The sequence below is a fragment of the Prionailurus viverrinus genome, unplaced genomic scaffold (genome assembly GCF_022837055.1).
Source record: "Prionailurus viverrinus isolate Anna unplaced genomic scaffold, UM_Priviv_1.0 scaffold_63, whole genome shotgun sequence".
Taxonomy (NCBI): domain Eukaryota; kingdom Metazoa; phylum Chordata; class Mammalia; order Carnivora; family Felidae; genus Prionailurus; species Prionailurus viverrinus.
Window position 1 is genome coordinate 561,899 of NW_025927625.1, and position 18,359 is coordinate 580,257.

The 18,359-nt window shown below is 61.5% G+C and overlaps 1 protein-coding gene across 1 annotated transcript in view; it reads left to right on the top strand.

Moving 5' to 3' along the window:
* The first annotated feature begins 2,746 nt into the window (after positions 1-2,746).
* The window catches only part of SLC9A3 (solute carrier family 9 member A3), a 39,211-nt gene continuing 23,598 nt past the window's right edge, over positions 2,747-18,359 (top strand). The window contains exon 1 of the mRNA XM_047848456.1: positions 2,747-2,954. Within this exon, the coding sequence (XP_047704412.1) occupies positions 2,747-2,954 (208 nt within the window). The remainder of the gene's footprint in view (positions 2,955-18,359) is intronic.

The following is an 18,359-nucleotide window of genomic DNA, read 5'->3' on the forward strand; positions in this document are numbered from 1 at the left end:
GCCCTTTGAAGTGCTTCCTGGATCTCAGAAGCAGCACCCTCCCCCGCCACCCCACCCCAGGAGAATTGCCGTGAGCTCTTAGGACAGGCTCTCGGTGAAAACCCCGGAGGGTGGAGTGGCCAGAGGGTCATCAGGCATCATAGCACATGCTGTTCTGGTGGGAATTTGGCCTTCCTGTGGAATGCAAGGGCACCATCTTCAAAGAGGACATTCTCCCTAAGGGTTTCACTCAAGAACCAGGAGAAAAGAACAGGGAAGGGTGTCTGGGCTAGGGGTGACCCCAATCTTGTCCAGCTGGCACTATCTCTGGGACAGGAGGCCTAGGATTCCTGGGGAGAGAAACAGACACGGGTGAGCTGGGAACAGCTCTCCAGCTCTCCTCAGCCCCCTGCACAAGGCCACCCTAGCAGCTAGTCACGTGCTCCCATCACAGATGAAGTGCTCAGCTCAGTCCGTTCCCCCTGCCCCTTGATCCTGGCCCTCCTCCCCTACCAAGGGTCCCTGGGCTACTGCAGAGGACCTTACAGCTGGAAAGTCCTCAAAGGACACCCAGTGAAGACTGAAGCCCTCTGCTGTATCTTCCCAAATAGTCACCCACCCATTTTGTGCTCAGCAGTCCAGCCAATTCACCCTGTTGGGCATGATTTGAATGCACTTTCTCTCTACCACACTACTGATGACCACCTCCCATCAGCCAGAAACCGGGGAGAGGACCCAAGGAATAAAGCCACCCAGCTCAGCACTGTCCAGCTCAAGCCTCCGGGCACCCGGACATATATTCTGGTGTTAGAAGATGCATGCATCTGTCCATCTGCCTATCAGCCCACCCATCTGTCCACCCACCCACCCGACTTCTCCTGAGTGCTCCTGTATGACAGGTACTATTTCAGGAAGGGGGGTTGCAGCCATGAGCCTTATGGGCTTTGTGGAGCCCCTCACCCATGGAACAGACACTCCACGGATGGGCAATCAGCAAACAGACTGAGTGGATGATGTCGGAAGGCATAGAGGAACATGACCGAGAGGGAGGGGAGTTAGGATGTCACAACCGTGAGCTGAGAGATCAGCTATGGGAAAAGGAGAAGGTGACATTGCAGCAAAGACGTTGGGAAGCAGAGGGGGTGTGCCAGGGGAGGTGCCCAAGAGGGCAGCCTGGAGGTCAGAGAGAGGCCTGAGTCTTGGGAGGACTGGGCCTTCCCACTGAACTGCAGGCTCCAACAGGAGAGCAGGACAGAGCAAGTGGGGGGGGGGGGGCGCACAGGCAAGTGTGGGGGGGTGCAGGCAATTGGGGGGGTGCAGGCAAGTGGCGGGGTGAAGGCAAGTGGGGGTGCAGGCAAGTGGGGGGGTGCAGGCAGGTGGGGGGCACAGGCAGGTGGGGGGGTGCAGGCAAGTGGTGGGGTGAAGGCAAGTGGGGGGTGCAGGCAAGTGGCGGGGTGAAGGCAAGTGGGGGTGCAGGCAGGTGGGGGGGTGCAGGCAGGTGGGGGGGTGCAGGCAGGTGGGGGGGTGCAGGGAAGAGGAGGGGGCACAGGCAAGAGGCCTTTGCAGCAGCCCGGTAGCGGCTGGACCTGCTTGCTGAGCAGTGGCTGGGCTTCCTTTGTATTTTGAAGGCAGGGCCCACAGGTGTACTGAGAGACTGAAGGAGTCAGGCCTGCGTCCTGGGTCTGGGGCAGGACAGCAGGAAGAAGGGGCCGCCCAGCGCTGAGGCCGCAGGGTGGGCTGGGGAAGGGAAGAAGGGGGGCATTCGCCTGGTCAAGTCGGAGGTGCCCATATAAGCTATCGCGGATTACTGCTCAGGCAGGGGGGGCTGTGGCTAGTTGCCACTGGAGGCCAAGCCCTCAGGTAGAAAGGGCATTGGGGTCTGAGCCTCCCAGCTGGGGTCTGAGGGCCGGGGTGGAGGGTCCCTCGGGGAAGGAACAGGGCCACCATGCAGGGGGCAGGGCAGAACCACTTGGATCGGGCACCACCCCAGGTTTGGTGGGAGAGGACCTGGTTTCGGATGACTTGTTCCAACTGTTAGGAAATGCAGGTGCATATTGAAGACATAGCTCAAGGCTTGCGCCTGGCCCCCTTCTGGACCCTGGGGCCTCCAGTGGGGTCCACAAGCCCCAGGCCCTGCATCTCTGGATAAGCTTGGGGCCAATGTGCCCGCAGCTGCCCCAGGCAACTCGGGAGCGAGCTAACGCCACTGAGGGGCGCCCGAGACACCTGGAGCCCACCAAGCCCCCAGCCAAGCCCGCAGGGACCGGTCGCTGCCGCGATCCCCACCTCACCCCGCTCCGGGGAGGCGGCTGCTCGGAGTCGCGCGCCTGGACCTCCCGGCCCGCGCCCTCCAGCCCCTGGACAGGGACAGGGTGGAACGGGGAGGCGCGCAGGCCACAGAGGAGGGAAATAGAGGGGCCCCGCTCGCGGGAGTTCGGAGAGGAGGTCAGGGGGACCAGTCGGCCCCGGGTGGGCGTGTGCAGGCTGGGCTGGCGTGCCAGGAGCGTGCGACGGTGTCCGTGCTCGCGTGCGCGCAGCGGGGGCGGGAAGGCCCCGCCCCGGGGCGGGAGGGGGCTGCTGGATTAAAGGCCACCGTGGCGGGCGGGGACCAGGACAGGAGCCCGCACCCGGCGAGCGCTTGGCTCCGCGCCGCCCTGAGAGAGTCCCTGGAGGGGGCGGGGGGCGCGCCCCGCACGTCTACCCGCCCGGGGAGCAGCAGGACCCACACGACATGCGCGTCCGGAACGGGCGCTGAACGGTGGCGGCGATGTCGGGGCGCGGGGCTCCGGGCCCCAGGTGCGGGCTGCTGCTGGCGCTGCTGCTGGCGCTGGGCGCGCTGCCGCGGGCGCGGGGCGTCGAGGAGCAGTCTGGGGGCGCGAGCCAAGGCTTTCAGGTGGTCAGCTTCAAGTGGCACCACGTCAAGGACCCGTACATCATCGCGCTGTGGATCCTCGTGGCCAGCCTGGCCAAGATCGGTAAGAAGCCGGGGGTCCCGGCCCCGCCGCGACTTCCTCCCGCGCTTGTCCCCGCCGGGTCGCGTGGTGGGGCGGGGCGGGGGGCTGTCTGCGCGACCCCGCCCGCGAGTACTGAGCTGTGCTCCCGCGTTCGCGCTCCTGCGCCGGCTCCGCAGTCTCCCTGGCCCAGCGGCAGCCACCCCGCGGTCGGGCCTGGGGAGCGCCCCGTCGGCCCCACGTAGGCAGGCCCGCGGGTCAGGCGGGGCGAGGCGGGGACCGCGAGCCTGGCCGGGCCCGCAGCGGCCACGCTGGTCGCCGAGAGCGACCTGATGATCCCCGCCAGGCGCGCGCAGCCCCGGGGCCTGGGGTCTCGCGGTCGGGGCTCCCTTGTGCCGCACCCCGGCCTGGATCCGCGAGCTCCCTCGGCCAGGGGTTGTGTGTGTCGGGCTCGTCCAGCGGTTTCGTGCGGGGAGGCAGCGCGAGCTCTTGCCATCGAGCCCTGGGGTGACCAGCGGCTCCCAGGGCAAAGGAAAGTGGGGCCGCTCGAGATTCAACCCGGCAACATCCTATTTGCAGGAGCGATTTTTCCGTTGACAGTGCTTCTCCTCCCAAACCCCTGGTCTGTGGGATTTCTCATAACTCGCTTCAGTGAGCCAGCGGGGCGGGGGGGGGGGGGGGGGGGGGGCTGCTGGTCGCTCCCGGCCAAGGTGACAGGAAGGTCAGCTTCTTAAAAGCTCATGGGGACCAAAGTTTCAACGCGTTGGGCACGGGCAGGGAGGGTCTGGGGAGGCGGTGGACGCGCCGCCGGTAACTGACTGGGCGGAGTCAGGGGAGAGGACACCGCCCCAGGGATCAGCGGGAGGCTGGGATTTGGGAGTGGGGAGGGGCAGGAGAGGGGAGAGGGCTCTCCAGGGCCTTGGGCTCTGACCTTTTCAGCCGGCCGGAGCGTCGCGTCGTCGGCTCTGGGGACAGCCTGCGACAGAATTTGAACCTGGGGTTTGGATGCCTGGAGGGCGGGAAGCACTGGGTTCCCCTGGTGCCCACCCACCGGCCGGCCGCCTCCCTGCCCTTCGCTGTCTGCTTTCTGCTTCTTGAGGGCACTGTCCATCCCTCTGCCTCCTCCTGTTTTCTCAGGCATCTCTTCCCTGGCCCTGGCTGCCCGGTCTGGTGCTCACTCTGTCCCACGCTGGGCTTTCTGGGATACCGGAGTAAACCTGAGCACCAAGGTCTCATCCGTGTGTCTCCTCCGGACACCCCTGCTGGGGGCAAAGGACGCTGGCCGCTTTCTACCGGTCATCTACTGGACAGGTCCAGTCCCGGGCCGGGGCTCTGAGAGGCCTGTCCTCACTAACACTCACACTGCCTGCACCACCACCGCCCACCCCTCCCCCCCCAGGAACTGACCGTTTCTGGGGCTGAGTGGGGGCTCTTGTCCTCTGCCACCTTTTCTCTTCTGTGAAACCACCACCATAAAGATGACAATGTGCGCGGGGTGAACCCGTGACAGTCTGGGGAGCCACACAGGGACATGGAACACCCTTGTTTCCTGAAGCAAATGCTTTCTTTGCAAAGCTGGGGCTTCCCCGAGTCCAGCCGTGGCATCTGACATTCCAGTGACAGCCGCCCGCCCAAGCTGCCAGTGGCCCTGAGGGGAGGCTGCCGGGAAAGGTCTCACTGACCAGAGTATTGGCCCCAGGAGTTCGTCACTCACCTGGGAAGAGCTGTGGACCTGTGAGTCTCCAGCGCGGCCAGACTTGTCCTGAGGGGGACCTCTCCAGGGCAGGGTGGCCACCCGCTCCAGCCAGTTCTGTTTCACCGTCAGAGCAAAGCCCAGAGTTCGTTTTCCTGCCCACACTCACTTAAAAGGGCTTGTTGTGCGAGCACCACATGCTCATCCCATTGTTGTCTGGGATTGCTGACCCCCCTTGAAGGGGGAACAGTCAAGCCTGGAGACCAGGGGTTCTAAGGACAACATGGAAAGGACCCCAAGGGAAGGCCTGTGGGGCTGACCCAGCCTCCCCCCTTCAGGGCCGTCCTGCTCTGGGCCAAGCCATGCCCCGGCCCTGCCCACACCATCCGTCCCTCGGGCTCAACCCCTTAGTCCTGTAGCCTGGAATCTGCTGCACTGACCCTGCCCAGGTCCCCAAGGCCCTCCTGGTGGCTCAGGATGGTCCTCGGGTGACCCCCACCTCGGCCCTTTCCTTTGCAGTCCCCCAAGCCCCTCCACTCTGTCCCTTTGCCCATAGTCCCTCAGACATCGTTTCTCCATCCACCTTGGGACCCCACCCCCTGCTGCCTCTGGCCTTCCAGGGCTCAACATCCAAACCAAATCTTAGCAAACAAGCCGGCCCTACAAAGCAAGATCTACATCAAAGAAAGCGGTCACCTCACCTCAGTGGCCTGCACTCACTCTTGACCAGATCCACTGAGCTCCAGCTCCACCTCCTCCCCGGTCAGGACCCCCACCCACCCCACCCCCATGATCCATTGTTCTCTGCAGAGAGAAGCAGAGACCTAACCTGGTCCATGGTTATACCCCAGGGGTTCCCCAACGACGGGTCCACCTCCCTGCCCTGTGGCATCCCCCACTTCCCGACCCACATACCTGGCCCCAGATCAGGACGTCACCCAGGCCCCTCCCAGTGCAGCCAGCACCTGCGCACAAGCCCCACAGAGCACTCCTAGCCACGCCTTCATATGCATCCAGGTTGGGACCCGAGGCCGAGGCTGTGTGGTGGTGTGTCCAGCGTGTGCACGGATGAGGGCAAGCTTTGGGTCCCAGCGTCCTCCCTTCTTGACTCCGCAGTCCAGGGCTCATGTTCATGAGACTCTCAGGCCCCTTTGGTCATTGGAAACGGTCAGGCTATTTCGATCTCAAGGTGCAGGAGCAGGAGAAGAGAGGGGTTTCTACTGATTTCCAAGCATTTGCCAAATGTCTTACCAATGGTTCCAGGTGCTTATTTTAGTTTCGGTCAGATTTCTTCCAGCCACGGGTGGTCAGGGCAACAGGGTGAGGGGGCCTGGAACAGACAGGACAACTAGGTGCGGGGACCTGGGACAGACAGGACAATTAGGTGCGGGGACGAGGGACAAAGCAATAATTCATGCCAATGTTTTGAGGCAGCTGCTCCCCTCAAGCAGCTTTGGCCAGAGGACAGGGTCATGGCCACCAGAAAGCTGGCCCAGGAATCTGTGGGCCAGGAGTCTGTGGGCCCAGGAGTCTGTGGCTGCTGAGGTCACAGACCCACAACCCCTAAGACCCCATGTCTGGGGCTCAGCAAAGGACTTACTGTTTGCATCTGGACCTCCAGGGGCCCCCTGCCCATAGCTGCATCTTTAGGAAATTCAGAAGGGGAGTAGGGTGCCACTGAGGCCAGGGAGCCCATGCACAGGTGAGGCCTGCAGGGCCAGAGAGGTTGAGGGACCCACTGCAGCGGGACAGTGTCTGCCCCTGGGTGGGGGGTGATTCCCTCCTCTGGACCTCTGGAGGGGGGGGGCTGAGCCTGCAAAGGCCCAGGGTCTTGGGCCTTGGACCAAGCTGGGCCTTTTCCCCTTAACTGCATTCTCTCTCCTCAGACCTTCCTTGGAGCCCAAAGGCTGGGCCAGCACAAGGCCCACGTTGGCCATGCATAGGTCGTGAGGCAGCAGAGCATGGGGTAGAGGGCCCGCTTGGGTGGTGGGGATCCAGGTGGCTTCGGGAGACAGAGCTCTGGAGTTGCCACCAGGAAAGGTGCCTTCTGGAGGAAGAGGCAGGTTAGAATGTTGGAGGCCAGAGGGGAGACCAGAGGGAGGCAGAGGGGAGGCTGGAGGAGGCCAGACCAGCACAACCAGACCCTGGAGAACTTTGATCTCTGCCCGGGTGGCACAAAGAGGAGGGAATTGAACAGACCTGGGCTCTCATGATTGCCTTGGTTGTAGGTCAGAGAATGGACATTGGCGAGGGGGGGCGGGCACCAGAGGAGATTCTGGGGAAGGGGCAGTTGTAGGTTGACTGGGTCCATGTATTCCCAAGCATTAGGTAGGGGCTATTTCAGTGGGCAGATGTGGCTCAGGTATCCAGCTGACAGCCGGGTGGGTCCAGGGCAAAAGGTGGGCAGTGAGTCAGGTCAGGGAGGAGCCTCCTGAGGGGGTCGGGACCCTGCCGGTGAGGAGGCGGGCCTGAGCCATGAGACCCCTGGACAGGTCGGGCTACGCTTGTAGCGGCCGAGGTGAGGGGCAGTGTTGGTGTGGGTGGGCCAGTGAGAAACCCAGTTTGAGGCCCCCTGAAGGTGCAGTTCGCGGTGTGCAGGGGCCGCAGGACAGGGGCCCCTGACTCTGGCTGGCTGGGAAGTGGTGGCCTCACCCTCTGAGCCTGAGAATCTGTGCTGTCTACGCCATGGCCTCTCCTGGGAAAGGGGGCGGCCTGGGCTCACATCCCACCCACTCAAACCTGGCAGAAACACCCCCAGGAGGACCCCAGTGGCCGATGGGGCCATCTGGCTTCGAGGGCTGGAGGCTCAGGGTGGTGGCAAGTCGTCCCTCCTGGTCCCTGTACCTCCAGCACCCTTGAGGCTTTGCAAGCCCTCCCCTCGATGTGATGCCTCCCTCTTCACTCCTGGTCTTGGGGGAAGAGACCCCGGGGGGGTCTTTCATAACCGGTGCGAAGACCAGGGCCTGCTGTACGGCGTCCACAGCCTCCGACCCATGTTGAGCCTCCACAGGAAGTTCTTCTTCCCAGTTATGCTCCAGCTGGAGCGCAGCCCTGGGATCATGCCTTCCGATATGCTAGCTGCTGGCTCATCGATCCAGTTTCTTGGGCCTCAGGGCCCCGTGTTCCTGGCCCCAATCCTCGTTGCTTCCGAAGTGCTTTTCCTGCCGTTACGGTTTCACCCTTGAGTGGGGGCCCTTACGCCGCAGGCCTGGGAAGTCCCTGGGTATCCACCCACATACTCCGTTGTCTTGCCCAGGCACCTGGGGAGCCGGGGCCACTGGCCCAGACACCCCGCCTGATCCACTGTTTCTCTGAGGTACAGCCACAGGGGCTGGGCCTCTGCCCCAGGCACATGCCCAGGCTGTGGGGGAAGCCAGGGGGTGGTATTTACCTCCTGGGGTTAAAACCAGAAGCTTATGGGTTTTACTTCAGGTGCTCTGGTCCTAGGACCAGGAGTCCCTGGGGCTGAGCCTCACCCTTGTCCTACTCTCTCCTGTGGGTTCCTGGGCGCTCTCCATCATGCTCTCCTGCCTGCCTCCACTAAATTTGCCTTGCTCCTCTCGGAGGAATGCATGAGGGAATCTGGAAAAGGAGGAAGGGCAGGGCAGGTGCCATCCTCCCAGCGGTAGATGAGCCAGTGGGCCCTAGTGGACCCCAGTCCTGGCAGGACCCAGTAAGGGGGCCTGGAGTCGAGACCCATCATCCAAAGCCTGGAACCAAGGGCCCTCCCAAGAGCCTCTACCAGATGGAGGTGTAGAGTCTCACTTTTCAGGAACTGCCCATGGGGGAATTAGCCCCAGGCTGTAAAGCAATCCATGGGCATTTGGAGCTAAGGTATAACACTGAAATATTCCAAGGAAAGAGGGGCAAAGGTTGGGAAGTGCTGATAGCATCCAGTCCTGCTTGCTCATGGAAGGGACTCCCCAGAAAGGCTCTGCCTGGGCCAACTTCCTGTAAGCAGAGAGGTTCTTGGCCTTATTCCCAAGGCACCAAGCCCCTTTGCGGGGGTCTGGACCGTGGTCAGGGGAGTGCATGGTGCTCTGTGATCTAGTCGCAGACCTGTCTCTGTGCCCTCCTGACCTGTCCCTCACTCAGCCTTGCACTTGGTTTCTCCGCACATGTGTCAGGACACCCCCCTCCCCAGTTCTTGCCCCTCGAGGATGGGGCTGCGGGTTCCTCTATGTCCGCATGGGTTGGAGGAGAGTTTTCCTGTCACACAGGCCAGGCTCCTGAGCCGGGGGCTGAAGCTTGCGTTCCCACCCACGCCCACACACCGTCCCCCAGTGTCCGAAGCCCTGCTGATATCGAGTTTTACCTGGAGGGGTGGCCGGGGCGGATGAGGGACGGGGCTCTGCTCTCTGCCACCTGCCCTGCCTTGGCACCTGCTCATGGCTGCCTTCAGAGAAGGCCCCTCTGGCTCCTCCTGGCTGGGTCCTGGGACAGGCCTGTTCCCAGGAGCACAGGGCCCATGGCTCTGGCCACTGTCAGGCATCGGGTCCGAGTCTCCAGGTCTTGGGTGCTTGGCTAGGTTTGAACAGAGCCTGCTCAACCAGCCTCTCCGCCCCGGAGCCCGGACCGGGTGGTTTCCTGCCTGGGCCGTGGGCAGCACAGTTGGGGTCCCTGTCCCCGGCACCTTCCCTGGGCGGGTCTCTGCTCCCACCCTGTGCCCACGCCTTCCCTCCTATCCTGCCTCCCAGCCCTCCCTCCTGACCTTCCCTGCCTCTCCTTTCCCATCTTCTGTCTTCTCTCTCTGCTCAGGCCAGGGAAGAAGGGGTGCTGAGTGAACCCAGGTGCTGCGGGGGCCCCTCCCCACCCCGGCCCTGCCTGCAGAGCCTGTGGGACTGGAGGATGACAAGCTCAGGGGCCCCTGGGCTGGGGGGCAGGTATCCCATTAGTGAAGGCGGAGGGGCTGGTGGGGCCACAGAGGCCCCAAGAGCGGTTGGGACAGGAGCGGGATGGCCCGATGGGTGTGTGGTGGCTTCCATCCTGGCTGTGGCCCTGGCATGTGTGGCTCCCCTAGATTCCAGTGAAAACCCAGACTCCACCTGGTCACGCAAGCTACCTGGCACCTGTCCTGCCTTCCAGCTCACCCCCGCGCCTGAAGCCCCCACCCAGTTCTTTGGTTCAGCCAGGTCAGCGCTGTGAAGGCAGGCACTGTGTCCGGCTCGTGCCGCGTCTTCAGTGCCCGGCACCCCGCCTGCCCGTCTGCGTGGCTGAGAGAAGGAACGCAGCCCTGAAGGCCGGCTTCCCGCTTGTAAGTTTTGCCCAGACCGTCCAGGCTCTGGGCCTGGGAAGAGACTCCTTACCTGGATTCCTCCCCCGAGTTGCCACACAGCCTTCTGAGAACACCACGCCCGTGGAGGCGGGCAGACCGTGGACAAGCACTGCCAGCGTCTGCTCAGGGCACGGAGGGCGCGTCGGGGCTCAGGGTGGGGAGCTTCTCGGCCCACACGGTGCTCACCTGGGCAGGCCGGGTCCCCAGAGGAGGTTGCACCCCGCCTGCACTAACGCACACTCCCCCACCAGCTGACAGCTGCTGCCAGTTCACCCCCAGTCACGCCTTCCGGAACAGGACAGAGCAAATCCGCTGGGTCACGATGCGCGGGCTCCAGGGACACAGGCGTCTGCGTGGGTGCCAGCGCCCTCACGCTCCTGCGCTGAGCCTGGGACTTGGGTCCCGGGCGGGTCAATTCCATCAGCACAGCAACAACTTTTGGGGGGCATAACTGGTCTGATTTCCTTTATTGATGCAATCTTGAAATCCTTGATTTTTAGCAGCTGCAGCCCTGGCTGCCGGACGAGGCCCCCTCAGTTTAGTGCTCACTTGACAAACGTCAGGATGTGGTACCAACAGAGCAGCCCCAGACCCCCCAACAAGTGCAGGTTCCTGTGGGGGACAGACGGATGACATCATGGCACAGGATAAATGGCGTCATGTGCTATAGTGAAAAACGAATGAGGAGAGGCGGACAGTGCAGGCAGAGGAGAACCAGCCCCGTAACGAAAGCATTTTCAGGAGTGGGTCAACCAGTGCAAAGGCCCTGAGGTGGGCATGTGTAGGTGTGTCTGAAGAGCAGCAGGGGGCGGGCGGGGGGAAGCCAGCCAGTGGGGTGTGGCCGGTGAGCTCAGAGGGGCCAGCAAGGCAGCCAGTCACAAGCATCACAGGGAAGAGGGGCCGCCGAGGCTTCTGAGCGGACTTGTGCTTGGCTCCACCGAGAGCGACAAGGCTGCAGGGAGGGAGGGGTGGCAGCAGCTCAGAGCTGTCACCTCACGAGCTGGGCCTTCCCTGGGGCATTTGTAATGCTGGCACAACCCCTCTCATTTTATAAGGCTCTTCCCATAAACATGTGCAGAATAAACGGGTCAGAAACCATCCATATGCGCTCGGGTCTGATCAGAGGTTAAGGTCACAGCCTGCACCTGTGAGGGTCCGTGATGTCTTGGGCACCGAAGGGCCCTGGCCAGGCCGTTCTGCTTTGGCCCCAGAGCCTCCAGTGTCCCAGAGGGCACAGGACTGGCGGGCGGGTCAGGTGCAAGGAGGCTGAGGGTGCGCGATGCTGCCCCACCTGACCCCCACCGCCCATTGCCCGCCAGGGCCCTGTGTCCTTATGGCAATGACGGGTGGTGCCTGCACAGGCGAGGGCCATGCTGGCCACCCTCCAGGTCGTGCAAGGTGCCCCAGCTGGGCCAGGGACCTGGGGCTTAGCCTCACACGGGCCTTCCCTCGGAGCTCACTGCGTCTCAAGTCCACATCTACAAGCCAAGCTTTCATCCATCCGCTCTGGAAAGAAGTGAGAGCCCCGTGCTTCGCTGGACACATAGGGTCAGAGTCCGGGCTATAGACTTCCCATCTGAGGGGCAGCGGGGATGAGCTACGCAGGAAGGGAGGGGGCCAGCTGGAGTGAGCGGGGTTGGGAGCAAGTGGTCCAGGTGAAGGCAGCAGCCCGGGGGGCCCAGGTGGGGGTCGAGGCCACTGGGCTGACGATGGAGTCTGGGGGGTCTGTGGACGGATGTGGCCTTGGCAAGCAGATCGGCTCTGGGAGGCATCCTGTGAGCCCCTCGCTGGGACTTGCAGCCTCTGGGGGCAGGGTCAGCCCTGTGCTCAGGAGGAAGGGTGCAGGACTGTGGGGGGAAGGGCCGAGTTCTGTTTCTTCCTTTCCTGGGTGAATCAGGAAGCCTCTGAATTCACCACCCGCAGAGCTATCATGCTAAAGTCCAACCGTGGGGCGCTCTCAGCCGGGGAAGGGTTCCTTGCAAAGGCAAAATAGGAAGTTGCAAATGCCTGGTTCTGGCAGCTTGTAGAACAACATACAGGGTGGAAAACCACCAGCTCCTGGGGGTCCGTTTCTTCTTGGGTTTAACAAGCCCCGGAGCTTGGGGTACAGTGGACGTGGGCCTCCCACCCGGCCACCTACTTTCCCTTAGAACGCAGCCCTCACACGCTGGGTGCTCGGTGCAGCTCACCTTTGGCCCGCCAGCTAGACGTGGACCCGAACAGGGCAGCCCCACAGGAGGACCACACGTGTGCACTCACTTGGTGTCCATATGCGTGCGTGCACTGCTCCTGTGTGCTGGCTCGTACAAGGTGGAGGGTGGCAGCCTGTGGCTGACGATCGTGTTCCCCACGAGGCGGTGGGCTCGAGGCTGCTTGCTCCTGGGGTCCTGTGGTACCACGTGCACCTCTGTAGCATCCACACTCCCTGTGGGGGCTCGGGGAGGAGTGGGCAGACATGGCAGGTGCTCAGGGGGTATTTGGTGAATGATCAAGTTATTGTCGCCACCCCCCATGTCCGAGGGAGTGTCCCCATATGGACTGTCAAACGCTGGACAGAGTCCCAAGGGAGGCTCCTTGCCCAAACCCAACAGAAGCAGCTGGGCTTCCAGGGGGTGGGCTGGGGGAGATCCTGGGGTAGAGGAGGGGGCCGAAGCCGCCTCTTGGCCACCCCAGCGGAAGCGGCCCCCCCAAGAGCTGTGTCTTGGGGCCACAGAGGCCTTTGCAGCAGGCCCCTGGAGCAGGCCTGGGAACAGGTGTGGTCAACACCAGGGCTAGGGCAGCCGCAGCCCCCCTCCCATACTTCACAAAGGCCAATTCGGAGGCCAGACTCCCCAGAAGTCAGCTGGTGTCGCCCTGTGTGCTCAGTGACAGCAGAAACTGCATAAGCGGGCAGGGTGCAGTGGTGAAGCGGGCCGTGCCTCCGCGTGGGGTGCTGCCGTCCTTCCCGCGACCTGTGGCGGCACAGCCTTCATTCTGGTCCTTTAGCGGAGGATCGGGAAGGGGACCAGCTGCCTGTGTGACCCAGGCTGGGCCAGCCTCAGGCCTCGGTCTCTCACAGGCGGCTGAGGAGCTCGGAGGCATCAGTGAGCTCGGTCCAGCTCGGTCCCCCAGGGCTGGCTCCAAACAGCTCGAACCAGGGCCTCCGGGGGCTGGGCCGCGGCCAGGATCCAAGCTCAAGGGTGTCCAGGGTGGGAAGCAGCGGGGAGGCGACGGTCACCATTCCCGCACAGCCGCTGCCCAGCCAGGCTCCTGGCGGCTGGCCACGTCACACATCCGTGGGCAACCCCACGGGACTCCAGGGCCCTCCCGGGCCTCCCGACCCCTGCCTGGTCGGTTGCTGCATCTGGGGGATGCCTGCGGCCTTGCAGTGGGCTAGCTGCCCTCCTCTCCAGCAACCTGGCCTCCTCAGCAGGGACGTGGCTGACCACATTTCCCTCAGATGTGGCTGCAGAGCGGAGGTTAGCAGGTGCGGCGCGCAGATGCATGCAGGGTCCTGCAAAGGTGCCCGGGGGACGTTCTGTGGCCTGGGCGGTCCCAGCAGGGGGCCCGGCCATAATAACAGGCCCGCTGACACCAGCTGCGTGAAAGCGAAAATGCAAAGACAGCCACACGGCAGCTACAGACGCCTGTGTCCAAGACGGCAGGTGAGAGCCAGGACCCAGCTCTGGGGGCCCGTGTCCTCCCACAAGCGGCAAGCATGGGACTCGGCAGTCCTGCCCCCACACGCCCGCTGCCGGCAGGCTCCTGGTGCCGCCCTGTCCCTGGGGTGGGAATGATTTTGTGGCTTCATCCTGGTGGGTGCTGGCTTGTGCCCACCAAGTGTAGCTGGAGAGGGTGTTCTGTGGATTCGGCCAGGCCTGCGAGGGAAGCCCGTGTCGGCCCCTCACCCGTGTGCCTCAGACCGCGGCCACCAGTGTGCCTTTTCTTCCTCCTCCTTTTCCCCTCCCCCAGTGCAGTGTGGCTAGGATTGGGGTGGGGGTCACCTGGCCGCCATTTACAAAATACAGTTACTGACCAGAGCAGGGGCCGGGGGTCCAGGTGTGGGCAGGTCTCAGCACAGCCCTTCCGGTGCACCTTCCCCCCCAGAGCTTGCGTTTCTGGGGGTGAACCGGAGAAGGAAGGCGGTTGGAAGTTTCTGAGAAGGCCCCCAGTGTCGAGGGTACAGCCTCTGTTGTCAAAATCCTTTACTCATTAACTCAAAAACGCCAAGAACATTCCGACGGCTGGGGTGCCTTCAGCCCTGGGCCGGCGTGAGCCTTGGCCTGTGCCCTGCATTTTGGGACCCCAAAGCCTGGAGGAGCATGTCTTTGCCCAACACCCGCTCTGGCTCACCTGAGGTGCCCCACGAGAGGCATTGGCAGATGTGGGATGGGCGCGTGTGGCTGGCCGCCCAGGGACAAGGATGGGCCCTTCCCAACCCCCGCCCCCTGACCATGGTGTCCCGGGCCGGGAAAGCTGACCCCCGTGCCTAGCGCTCCGGGACCCTCCTCCCACCCCCCATCCCACCACAGAGTCCTCCAGTGGCACAGCGGGTGGAGACTACCGGGATTTGCCTCTGCACCTCCCCCTCCCCAGGCCCCCACCTTGCCCTCAGGGCACCGGGCCCTGAGGCCCCTGCAGCTGGCTTTCGGTGTAGAATCCTGGTTTTCTTGTGGCCTGAAGATTAGTTCGAGTGTCACGAGCTGCGTGAAGCTGGGGAAGCGTTATCTGTCCCCGAAGAACAATGGTGCCTTCCCAAGCCAGGGGCTGGCGGGCCACTCCTCAGACCATGGCCGGGAGCCAGCACGGAGCCCATCGGATTCTCGGAAGTAGACTGGACACAGCGTGGTGGTGTCTGCTCCCAGGAGAGGAGCAGGAAGGAGGTTCTGTCCTGGGGTGGCTGAGGGCAGGCAGCCTGTGAGCTGAGCGGGGCCAGCACGTTCCGCCCCGGCCTCCTGCACCAGCCCACAGGGCCACGCTGTGCTGTGTTCGGCCTAAATCCACATGCCGGGCCCCAGCGCCTATCTGTGGGAAGCGGGGGTGAGTTCTCTGCTTTCCCAGAGACAAGGTCTTCCTCCCTGGCGTCCTGTGCCTTCATCAAGGGGAGCAGGGGAGGGTCTGTGGTCCTCAGGCAGCCTGGCAGGAGCTGACTGTCCCGCCCACCAGGGCTGCAAGAGGAGGCCACACGGGGCCCACGGAGGGTGTTTGTGGGTGCCGTGATGGAGGTGTGAGCGCGCCCTGGTGAGGACACGCGGGCCACAGCACCCTCAGAAACCTTGGAACCGTCCCCTCCCGTGGAGCTCCTGTCCTGGGAGGGCCACGCGTCAGGCTGTTTCCCGGGAGCCTCTGTCCCAGCAGGGAGGGGACGGGGGCGGGGCGTGCAGGGGCCTGCGGCGCGCGCCCCGGCGGGCCATGTGGCTGCGTGGCCGTGTGGCCCCAGGCAAACCTTCCCCTCAGAGAGGCTCTCGCCTGACCCGTCACGAGGAGCGTGCAGCTGTCCGCTGAGGCCAGCTTCAAGGTAGACCTGAAGCCCCAGCCTGCACCACACTGCACGGGCGTCGCATGGGCCTGGCTCTGCCACAAGCTTTGCCACGTCACGTGGTTCCTGGGGGGGGTGCTTCTCCCGCCCGCCTGCCCGCACTTGCTCACACAGCTCACACCCACGTGTGCTCACACCTGCACCCTGCACACCCACTCGTGCCCTCTCCTGGCACCTGGCCTCCTCGCTGCCCCTGCCTCACACACTAGGAAAGCTCCGGGCACCGTGGCGCCCTCCGCCCTGCGCCACCCTGGCAGCCAGAACCCCACACCGCACCACCCCAGTCTGGAGCTGCCCCTTCCCCGTGGGTGGCAATAAACCCTTTTCGGTGAAACTGAACAAACTTGGTTTTGTTCAGACGAAACCTGACAGCACGCGAGCGCAGGAGAGTCACGACAGATCGCTCCCCGGCCGGCACAAAACCGCAGGCCGCTCACCCCCGGTTGTCCCTCGGGGCGAGGAGCAAGGGTGTTTCCTGGCCTACCCACCTCCCTCCCTCGTCCCTAAAACACCGTCACGTCACCTCCGTCCCGGGCCTGGCCTCCCAAGCCTACCTCACAGCGCAAAGAAATCCCCCACACCTCAGCAATGCTGATTTTCAAAAATTAATAGACCTAATTTTTTAGTGAAGGTGAAAATGTACGCAATAATTGAACAGGCGGCACAGAGAGTTCCCCATACCCACCGGCTCCCCCTCCCCCCTCTCCCCAACCCCCAGTGTCCCTATTGTTGGCATCTTACATTGCTGTGATATATTTGTTGCAGTTAATGAGCCAATATTGATGTATCCTTATTAACTGAAGCCCATGGTTTACATCGCGGTTTGCTCTTGTGTTATGTATCTTACAGGTTTGAACAAATGTGTCATGACGTGTATCTATCATTACAGGATCATACAGAGTATTTTCCGCGCCCTAAAAATCCTCTGTGCTCCACCTATCCCTCCCTTCCCCCATGACCTGGCCACCACTGATCTTTTTACTGCCTCCGTAGTCCCTGCCTTTTCCAGAGTGTCGTAGAGTTGGAATGCTGCTATATGAGGATTCCAGGGTAGCCTTTTCAGATGGATTTCTTGCCCTTAGCAACGTGCATCGAAGACTCGTCCACGGATCTTCCTATCTCGATGGCTCGTTTATTTTAGCGCTGAATGACACTCCACTGTGTATGGAGCACGGCTTCGTGATCCATCCAGCTACTGAAGAACAATCTGGCAAGTACGAGTAAAGCTGCTGGAAACATCCATTTTCAGGCTCTTGTATGGACATAAGGCTTCAACTCCTCTGTGTAAACACCAAGGAGACGATTGTTGGGTCGTACGGTGAAGGTTATGTTTAGTTTTGCAAGAAACCGCCAAACTGTCTTCCAAAGTGGCTGCACCGTTTTGCATTCCCACCAGCGAGAATCTCCAGTCGTCTGTGTTGTGGATTTTAATAATTCTCATAGATGTCTAGTGGTACCTTGTTGTTTTAATCTGCGATCCCCTAATGACGTATGATATTGAGCTACGTTTCCACGTGCATATCTTCTTTGGTGAGGTGTCTCTTTAGGCTTTTGGCCCATTTTTAAATTGGATTGTTTGTTTTCTTACTGAGATTTGAGTTCTTCGTGTGTGTGGGACACAAATCCTTTATCAGGTACATGTTTTGCAAATATTTTCTCCCCGCTGTGGCTTGTTTTCTTGCTCTCTTGACGTGGTCTTTCTCAGGCAGGTCGTTCATTTCAGTGAGGTCGGGCTTCCCTCTTTCAGGGATCGTGCTGGATCATCTAAGAAGTCATCACCAAACCCAGCTAGGTTTTCTGTCCCACGATCTTCTAGGAGACGTATAGTTCTGCATTTTACTTGTAGGTCTCTATCCGTTGAGAGTTCATAGTGGTGAAGGCTGTAAGGTCTGTGTCCGGACTCATTTTTCTTCACGGGGACGTCCCGCCGTCCCGGCAGTTGCCGAGGGGACCACTTTTGTTCGACCGTGTTACCCGTGCCCCTTCGTCAAAGACCGTGACTGTGCTCACATGCGTCTGTTTCTGGGCCCTCTGTTCCGCTCGTCCGTCCTTTCAGCGATCCCCGTGGTCTCACCTGAGTCTTGAAGTCGGGAAGTGTCAGTCCTCGAATGTTCTTCAAGGTCGTGCTGGCTGCTCTGGGTTTTTTGCCTCCGTATGATAAAGTAACAGGCTGGGATTTTTTATTGGGATCGCATTGTGTCCGTGGATCGTGCCAGGAAGAACTCGCCGCGTGACCGTGCTGAGTCTTGTCATTCGTGCACGTGGACTATCTCGCCATTTATATGGGTTTTCTTTGATTTCTTCGTCCAAGTTTGCAAGTTTTCATGTAGGTTCTGTACATATTTTGTTAGATTTCTACCTAAGATTTTTTTTTGCTTTTTGGTTATTTTTCTTTTTTTGGTGTTGATGTAAATGGTGTCATGGTTTACATTTCGAATTCCATACCTTTATTGCTGGTTTATGGGAAAGTGATGGACTTTGTATACCCTGAAGTCTTCCATCACTTTCTGGGATTTTCTGCACAGACATCATCTAGGACTCGTTCTGCCCCTGCCCCTGCCCCTGCCCCTCCCTGCCCAGGGGGCCAGCCGCCTTGCCTTGTGTGCCTGGCTTTGCTAGCACACGTGTTAGGCTATCTTGGCCAGGACCATTCATGTGGGTGCACAAGGCGGGAAGGGGTTGTGATAGACTCACCAGCTGTGGGTCTCTGGCCAGGGGAGTTAGCACAGAAAGCCTGCCCCACCCCCACATGCTTGCTCTCTAAGTTCTGGTGTTTTCCACCAAAATTTCGGTGCTGAACGTTGTGACTACACAAACTGTCTTCATAGCCATGAGATAGCATGGGACCATTTTTCCATTTCCAGGACATCCTTTTGTTTCACCCGAAGTCATTGACTAATCTGTTGTTGTTGGCACAGATTTCTATGGATTTAAGTGGTTCGG